Genomic DNA, 8,827 nt, shown 5'->3' with positions numbered 1-8,827 from the left:
CAGATTAATAAATAAACGTAATAATAAAGTCTACGGGAATGAAACTTTGGGGAAAAAAACGTGCATGATAAACTACTTAAAAGTTAAAATGAGTAGATAATTAGACGTATTGTATTTAAAATGAAAGACTTCCAAAAGAAAATATCAAATTTGTAGAGAATGACTAAGAGAGTTTTAGATATTACGAAATCAATTTTTTAATTCATTCCACTTATCCAAGCAAATAACGAATTGGGAACCTTTGTCCTCTTGTTTCTTGAAATTTGTCTCTCAATCTCACTCACCTAATATCTAAAAAAAAAAAAAAGTATAATTATAAAATTGTATAAGTGTTTTTAATTTAGGATTTTTATGTGTAACGGTTTTACAATAAACTTCCCTATATTCGTCTCCGTCTTGGATAAGGGCTTTCCTTTTATCCTTTCCTACTAGGGATGTCCCCTTGTTTATATGTCATCATAGATTCATAGGTCTCCCTTCCCTTCCATTCCATTCAAGAAGTTATTTATGTTTGATTAAAATATCCCTCATAAAAGAATGAAAATATAAAGAATCTATTTCCTCAAAAAAAAATATAAAGAATCTATTGAATGAAAGTAAGTACGAGTCAAAAACTATAGAGACGTTTATGTATTGACTATAAACCTATAGAATGGGATCTTCCTTACCCCCTAATTTAGAAGACAATGGGTGACGAATTTTTATGTTTGTTGATTTTCCTATGAGAAGTAGAAGGAAATATGACATCCTCTAGTTTATAGGGAAAAAAGGCTCCTAAAAATGGCAAAAACATGCGGGTATTAGAACTTATAGCTAATTGTTGGAACACCTCTTCTTCTTCATGTCTTTTGTAGATTATTTACTACTAATTTCTCTCCGTTTTTCTCGAGTAATTAACGATTGCATGAGAATAATTTCATCATTCAACCAAAAACAACATAATTCAAATATTTCCTTAGGAAAAAACATTTCGATTTTTAAAAAATTACTATAGAAATCATAAAAAACAGAGAATCTATACTTGTTTATTATATATATACCTTGGTTTGGCTTCGTCGATTGCGTATCAAGAGCGAAAATTACATGTTCCGATAGCAAGACCGCGCGATTTTAAGTTTGTTGTAAATTGTAATGAGAATAGTTGGAGATATGATCATTTCTTGCATATGGGCATCTGAAGTTCTTCAAAGAAAGATTAGAGATTGATGACAGGTACATAGAATATGCACAACATAACATTTCTAATAATAAGTCGATCTTGTACGTGAGACGGTCCTATTGTATGAGACGATCAGAAGTAACTTATTTAGTTATTTACCATCATGCTTTGATTTTGACCTAGTCACTTTGGATTCGTCTCATACATAAAGATTTGTATCCGTTTGTATGTTTATTTAGGTCGAAATATATAAAATCTTTGATGAAATGAATTGAGTAAAGGAAATGCTAAGAAAAAGTATTAGTACATTCTGTTTATAACCCAGCATGAGCAACGATCCATACTGTGGAGTGGCTAAAGCATGGGAAGCTACAATTCGAAAAACCCAAGCGGCAGCCAAGAAAAAGGCTAACAGCATATTCGGGTCATCATTGTCTATGGGCCGTGCAAATGACAACTTGGACGAGGAGGAGGAGGCTGAGGGGAGCACTACCATGGACAACAACCGTAGGAGTGATAGCACCATGTGTTCGTCGTTATCAACTGAGACTAGCCAGGTAGAGAAATTCCTCCCCAATGGAGACTAGAGGTTTTTGGGTCATGAATATGAAGCACATATGATGAAGACGACATGAAGATATTATATTTCAAAGAAACTGATTTTGAAGGGATTCATTTCCGAAGAGGGAATGGGACACAAATGTGTTTGATGTTGTGAGCATGAGTTAGTAGTATGAGTTGTTTAGTAGTGTTGGAACTGAAAAGATTAATGTTTTTGAATGGCAGAAGATGCTGGCGTCGTGGAAGTCACCAAAGGGCGGCAGCTCAGTGAGGCCAGCCCGTATGTCAGTGGACTCAAGAATACCGGTAGGCGGGGGAGGACACATGTGGGATACTGATCCAAGTGAAGGACATCATAGGAGTTCTGTTGGTGGCAGAGATATGGATTTTGACCTTGAAAATTACGCTACTACTAAGGTCCCACCAACTACTCCTGGTAGACCCTTAAAAATACCCAAAGCTGGCAAGAAACAAGGGGAGACTATTACTAAAGGTCATAAAAACTATGAGCTTATGCTCAATCTTCAATTGGGTATCAGGTATTTCCTACATCTTCTGCATGCAATTCCATATCTACGCTAGTTTTACTGCTAAAGTCATTTCTGATATAGGCTAGTTATTGTGCAGGCATGCTGTAGGAAGACCTGCTCCTCCAACATCACTAGACTTGAAATCATCAGCTTTCGACCCAAAAGAAAAAGTTTGGACCAAATTTCCAGCAGAAGGCTCTAAATATACTCCTCCCCACAATTCCTGTGAATTCAAATGGAAAGATTACTGTCCTTTAGTTTTCAGGTCACTCTTCTACCCTTCTTAGAAAATTTCTTACAAGATATCGCCTTATACAAGAATTTGTACTGATATATCGGTTTTTACCAGAGCGCTTAGAAAACTCTTTAAGGTTGATGCAGCAGATTACATGCTGTCGATTTGTGGGAACGAAGCCCTTCGGGAGTTGTCTTCTCCTGGTAAAAGCGGGAGTTTCTTTTACTTGAGTAGTGATGATCGTTATATGATCAAGACAATGAAGAAGGCAGAAGTTAAGGTAATGGTTAAATTCATTGATAAAAGCAAATACTTGGCTGTGACGGTTTTACTATAGGCCGAGATTAGTTTCTAAGGTATTGGAGGCGAGTTTTTGATGTTCATTGAAACTCGCCTCAAAACTAGATATCTAGCTTAAACCCTTATGCCAGGAGGGAAATTCTTACAGCTCTTCTGGTCATATCAGCTCCAACAGTCATCAAAATAAACAAATCATCTGAGCAGTGCTTAATATTTGTGTTGTTAGGTACTTCTGAGGATGCTATCAGCGTACTACAGCCATGTACGATCATTCGAGAATACCCTTGTCACCAAATTCTTTGGCCTTCACTGTGTAAAATTAACAGGTGCAATCCAAAAGAAAGTAAGAAACTTGATATATTTTCGGTACTTCACTACTTGGGCAAGTACTGTTCTAGTTGTTGTGCAAATACTGATGCTCTTGACTTCAGGTGAGGTTCATTATCATGGGAAACCTCTTTTGCACCGAATACACCATTCATAGGCGGTTTGACTTGAAAGGCTCCTCACTCGGTCGTTCGACTGATAAACCCGAGGAAGAATTAGATGCTAGTACAATTCTTAAAGACCTTGATCTCAACTTCATCTTTAGATTGCAAAAGTCATGGTTTCAAGAACTTTGCAGGTACTCTCACTGTAATCATTACTGGCAAATTTGTTTCTACTGCAATTTATCTACTTATTAAACTTTCCGAAAATCAGAGCTGGCAAAATCCGGCTTGACACGAGAAAGCCCAAATCTGTCTCGACGCAAGAAATTTCCAATTCACTCCAATCTGGTGACATTTCATTCTAAAACCAATCGGCCATAGACATTAAGTACCCCACTAGGCTATGAACTAGTCTCGCGTCCTGAATTCTTGATCGAATGTAGTTTTATGTCAACAGACAAGTAGATAGAGATTGTGAGTTCCTGGAACAAGAGAGAATCATGGATTACAGCATGCTTGTAGGCATTCACTTTAGGGAAGCATCGAAAGCAGGCGACCTGATTCCCTCTGGAGCTCGAACTCCTACTGGTTTGTTCTTCTACAATCTATATCTTCATTTACTAATCTCATTACCACTTTCTCCCTGAACATGACTGATACTACTACCCTTATGATCAGGTGATGAATCTGAAAGTGATCAAAGTGGTCCTCGTTTATCTAGAGTTGATATGGATCAGCTCTTAATCGATCCAGCTTGGTGAGACTCACTATATCTTTAAACTTTACACGACTTGCGTTACTCAGACTGGACTGTAACTGGTGTAAAGTGAAGTGTCTTGGTGTCTAGTCGGAAGGACTATTGTTTTAAATACGACATGCTGTCAAAGTGAAGTGTTTTGGTTAATCTGATTGCACCCTAGTATCTAGTATAAAGTAAACTATGATAATCTAGTAGGACAGTAAATATAAATTTCAATCTTGATCTCGGAATTGGTCCGGTTTGCCTAATCTCGACCAATGCATCAAAGCAACCTTAAGACTCGTACTTAATTCCGTGAATTTTGTTGATTTGTTTGTGATGAAAATCTGTAGGTGGGCTAGTGTAAGGTTAGGGATAAACATGCCAGCTCGAGTAGAGCGAGCTATTAGAAGAATGGAAGGGGAAATGCAAGTAATGGAGCCAACCGGAGAATTCTATGATGTTGTAATGTTCTTCGGCATCATAGACATACTTCAAGACTATGACATTAGTAAAAAGCTTGAGCATGCTTACAAGGCCATGCAATATGATGCAACTTCCATCTCCGCCGTGGATCCAAAACTCTACTCAAAACGATTTCGTGATTTCATTCTCAGAATTTACGCCGAAGATTTGTGAATACAACGGAATAGACATGCTAAGCATACAAGTTAAAAAGAAGCCATCTTTGAAAGTTGTTATGCATGGTTTTAGAGATCAACCAGAGTGCATCGAGGATCAATACCGTCCCCTTTTCCTTTCTTTTTCTGTATTTTGGTTCATTGTTACATAATAGTATAATGATTGTATAGATTATAGTTTCAGATACCATAAATGCCAATTAGAGAGTAAGTAAACTTAGTATGTAATCAAATCAACCGGCTGTTAATTAACAATATAACAAGCGCAAACAGTTTAGTGTTTCATTTTTCGTAATAATCTCAAGTTCAAAGATGAAACACATGAATCAGAAGTGACTCAAATCTTGTTAGATTTGGCAAGAAAAAAGACGGTGGCGGAAGTGACGAGAGGGATGAAAAGGGCATCAGGAATTGCTTTAGGAAGGACACCTTTCTTGATCAATAAGGTTGTGACAGGAACTCCAAATATGTATAATATGATGTCCTTTGCACCGATGCCTGTAAATCCTGTCTCCATTATTACATCATGAAGAATGTTTTGAAATTCTTCTTTTGTCAGTGATTTTCCTTTGCCTTTGTGATGTTTCTGCATCATTAACAACCCACTGCTTTAGAGAGTTAATAAAGTCGCCATGTGGTAGACTAGTTAAGGCAGGTTGGATGTACGTAGCCTTTCTTTTCTCTTGAAAATACAGAGAAATTGTTTTTGAATGACTCGTAATGAAATCGTGTCATACTGACAGTAACGAAAGTTTCATGGATGAATCATGATATTAAGCTATCAGAAGGACTTTACTTACATTGAATGCTAGCTGAAGAGTCTCAGTCTTTGGTACCTTAAACTGGGTGTTGCCAAGACTTCCATTTATTTCTCTGCCCAACAATTTATCATACCAAAATATGTCAATTTTTTCCGGTTTAAAATGACTAACGGGTCACAAGGACGATACAGTATCAAGAAGAGGGGGATGCGAGAAGGATGCATTCTATCGACTAGAGCGTTCCCTCCCGCTGAAAAACGGAAATATTTGAAGTTTTAAGTTAAATTTTCTAACTTTTTTCAAATTTATGTTGTGAAATTACTCATTCGCCCCCGCTGAAATTTTTTCGCTCCCCTAACGGGGAATCCTGGTTCCGCCTTATCATGAAGAGTTGGATAACATGAGTACATGACATAACGTGTAATGTGATATAATTAACATATACTCCGTAACCAAACAAATCAGTAATGATTTTTGTACTACTACTCCGTATATTATAAGGGTAAATTAAGAGCATGGGCGGCCCAAATATAGAGCAATTCAGCTCATTGCACCGGGGCCCAACTGAATAAAGGGCCCAAACTTACCTGATTTTCTAATTTAAAAAAAAAAACTCCCTACTTTTCTACGACAAACACAGGAAACACAACCACATTTTACTCTTTTCTCTTCCACATTGAAACAAATCAATTCATCGACTACCTCTATTTTTTCAATCACTCAAATTTTGATCTGCTAAAACAATATCTTATTATGATCGATCATCTATAGTTTTCAATCATTAAATTTTCGATCATCTCTAGTATTCAATTGTTACGGTGTCTTTTTTTTGGTATTCATTAGTTAGGTTTTTGTTGAGTTTTTTTCCTTTCAATTTGTTTGTCTATTTGCTATTTCAATTGATTGTTGTTGTTAATACTTGTTGAATGTTTTTATTTTAGGTTAAACTTTTTGAAGATTGAAGACTGTTATTTGTCATATTTGACTGACTGTGTTTCGAAATTAAAATTGTTGAAATCTTATTTGCGGTCTACAATGTCACAAGAAAGGCTCAATGGTTTGGCGTTGATAGCAATCGAGAATGAGATTTTGGAGCAAATTGAATACAAAGATATGATTAATGAGTTTGCTTCTCAAAATGCAAGACAGTCAAATATATTCAAGAAAGATAAATAATATCGTTGGAGAATATTTTACTGTCTGTTTTTGTAGTTTATGAACAAAAAATTATTTTCTATATTGTATTTTTTTATAAGACAACAATTTTAGATTGGTTTTGCGTGAAATTGAAATTTATTTATTCATTGAGGCCACATTTTTCGATATTGAACAGGGCCACGGAAATTTATTGGCCGCCCCTGATTAAGAGACTAACTAGGAAAGAAGATTAAAATCATACTCTACTACTTCACAAATTGCTCTGTAGAAGTGAATAGTTGTCTCATCGTTAGTAATTTCTGAAAAATGTTCGTCATAGTATTTGCTTGCAATTTCACCCATCAGCTTCACCCGATTCGTCTCCGATCCTGTTTAATTACAACCCACCCTATTTTAATTTAGATGAAATATTAATGTAAAATGTATATAAATAACATAATACAAATATACATAAGTGTTTTAGCGATTGAGCTTTGGCTCTAGAATATGGGTGCATGTGACAGCATAGCCGGAAAATACACTCATCGATAACACCACCTCATTTTCCTTAAAAATAATGCAACAAGGATAAAAAAAATCTCGAGTTATTAAAATCTAAAAACTCTCCGTTTCTACGTATTGGACAATTAGACGGTTTTACATACAAAGGCAAACTTAAAACACGTACCAAGTATTACTTGCAATAGCTTATGAATTGATTTTTTAGAAAATCGAATTAGTTTCGACGTAAACTAGTAAAGAGAAGAAGATAATAACCGTATACCTGGAGTAAGTTTTTGCAATGATTGACCCATTTTGTCTCTTCAAATGTAAGTTTAATTTGACAAAGTTTGCACTAAATGGAAACTACACCTTTGTTTGTCTATAATTTATGTAGTTTTATCGTCAAACAAATTAAATGTAATGTAAAGTGGGCATTGGTTTAAGATTATAAGAATATAAAACTTGTGGGTGAGGTAGAGTATAATTCATTGCTTGCAAATGAAGTACAACAAAGGGTATAGAGATTAGTCAAGCCAACTCTTTAATTCACCCGTACTCACCTGTCCCAATAACCACTTTTGTGTCTCATTGCTGGTTCTATAGCTTTAATCTTACGACATAACATGAGACACAAAATAAGATAAAGAATCGGTTCTCACTCTTTACACTTCTTTTTGTACGTAATACAACGAGGTTCGGTATGGTTTATCTGTTCTTCTAGGAATTTCTTGGTTGAGCGACAATTCTTTATTCCATTTTCGCGTCCCAATTATTTTTGTTTTTGGATAGATAATCCTTGATTATAGAGAATATTGTGTAAATCATTTTAAATGGGTAATGTGTTAGAAGATAAAGTTGATAGAACATGAGATGAAAGACGAAAGTGGGACAAAAAATCCGTTCTCGTTTTACCTTAAACATATTTCACCTAGTTTAACGGTTAAGATTATTTAAAAGTGATATTTATGAAATGGTGGGTTGCAAAAATTATGATATTATTTACCATTTACATTTTTTTGCGCGAAAGTATTGATTGACCCTCATAACTTGACACAATTGTAACATTCAGCTAGTCTTGCCATAGACGAATATATCCGTCTATAGCTAAAGACGGGTCAAATAGCTTGAAAGTGGTGACATTTTTTGCCCCCCACCCCACTTGTTGCTTGTCCTATTAGAAATGTGGTATTGTATTTGGTCCGTCTTTAATTATAGACGAATATGTGCCGTCTATAATGAGATTTTGTGTATTCAAATTGTATAAATTTTTCCTCGAAATCAATATATCTTCAATATCTTGTCAGTTTCTCACCAAAAAAAAACAAAAAAAATAAAAATAAAAACAGAAAATTCTCATGGTACTCTGTGGTTTCAACTTTTTTCACGTGATACCCTGGTTTTAATTAAGAATGTGCTCATGGTACCCCTCAATTTTTCAAAATTGTGCATCATCTACCCTTACGCCTTAACTCTGACAAATACTCCCTCATATTCTCAATAACCTTCTCTTTTCATTTTGCCACAAAGATTAAGGAAACACACTACTCACTATATAATTAAATTTAGACCACAAAAACACACTACCCCACCATAAAATTAAATTTGAACCACACAAACACTTTCCAAAAATAGAAATGGGGAAGATATTGTGAATAAACGGAAAAGGAAATAGGGAGGGTTATTGAGAATATGAGGGAGTAGTTGAATGAGTTAGAATAACTAATTTTTGAAACTGTACAACTAACTAGTACTTGCACAGAATACCCCTCAGATTTGAGAATATGCACAACGCACGCTTGATACCTGTAACGACTACATCAAACTATCCG

At 35.4% G+C, this 8,827-nt stretch overlaps 2 protein-coding genes across 2 annotated transcripts; one reads left to right on the top strand and one right to left on the bottom strand.

Annotated features, from left to right (window-relative positions):
• Positions 1-841: 841 nt before the first annotated feature.
• On the top strand, positions 842-4,891 carry LOC141657293 (phosphatidylinositol 4-phosphate 5-kinase 4-like). The gene is made up of 9 exons (XM_074464470.1): positions 842-1,212; positions 1,946-2,259; positions 2,348-2,515; positions 2,600-2,765; positions 3,012-3,128; positions 3,217-3,410; positions 3,674-3,804; positions 3,895-3,973; positions 4,309-4,891. Exons 2-9 carry the CDS (start codon positions 1,949-1,951, stop codon positions 4,592-4,594), a joined length of 1,452 nt encoding a protein of 483 aa, XP_074320571.1. The 5' UTR covers positions 842-1,212; positions 1,946-1,948; the 3' UTR covers positions 4,595-4,891.
• Positions 4,791-7,460, bottom strand: LOC141657294 (uncharacterized). The gene is made up of 4 exons (XM_074464471.1): positions 7,279-7,460; positions 6,757-6,883; positions 5,397-5,469; positions 4,791-5,182 (listed from the first exon to the last, which is right to left on the bottom strand). The coding sequence occupies exons 1-4, from the start codon at positions 7,307-7,309 to the stop codon at positions 4,934-4,936; spliced, it is 480 nt and encodes a 159-aa protein (XP_074320572.1). The 5' UTR covers positions 7,310-7,460; the 3' UTR covers positions 4,791-4,933.
• Positions 7,461-8,827: the final 1,367 nt, after the last annotated feature.

This window comes from Silene latifolia, chromosome 5 (genome assembly GCF_048544455.1).
Source record: "Silene latifolia isolate original U9 population chromosome 5, ASM4854445v1, whole genome shotgun sequence".
Classification (NCBI taxonomy): domain Eukaryota; kingdom Viridiplantae; phylum Streptophyta; class Magnoliopsida; order Caryophyllales; family Caryophyllaceae; genus Silene; species Silene latifolia.
Note: the sequence above shows the minus strand (reverse complement) of the source record. Positions and strands in the feature narration are given on the sequence as shown.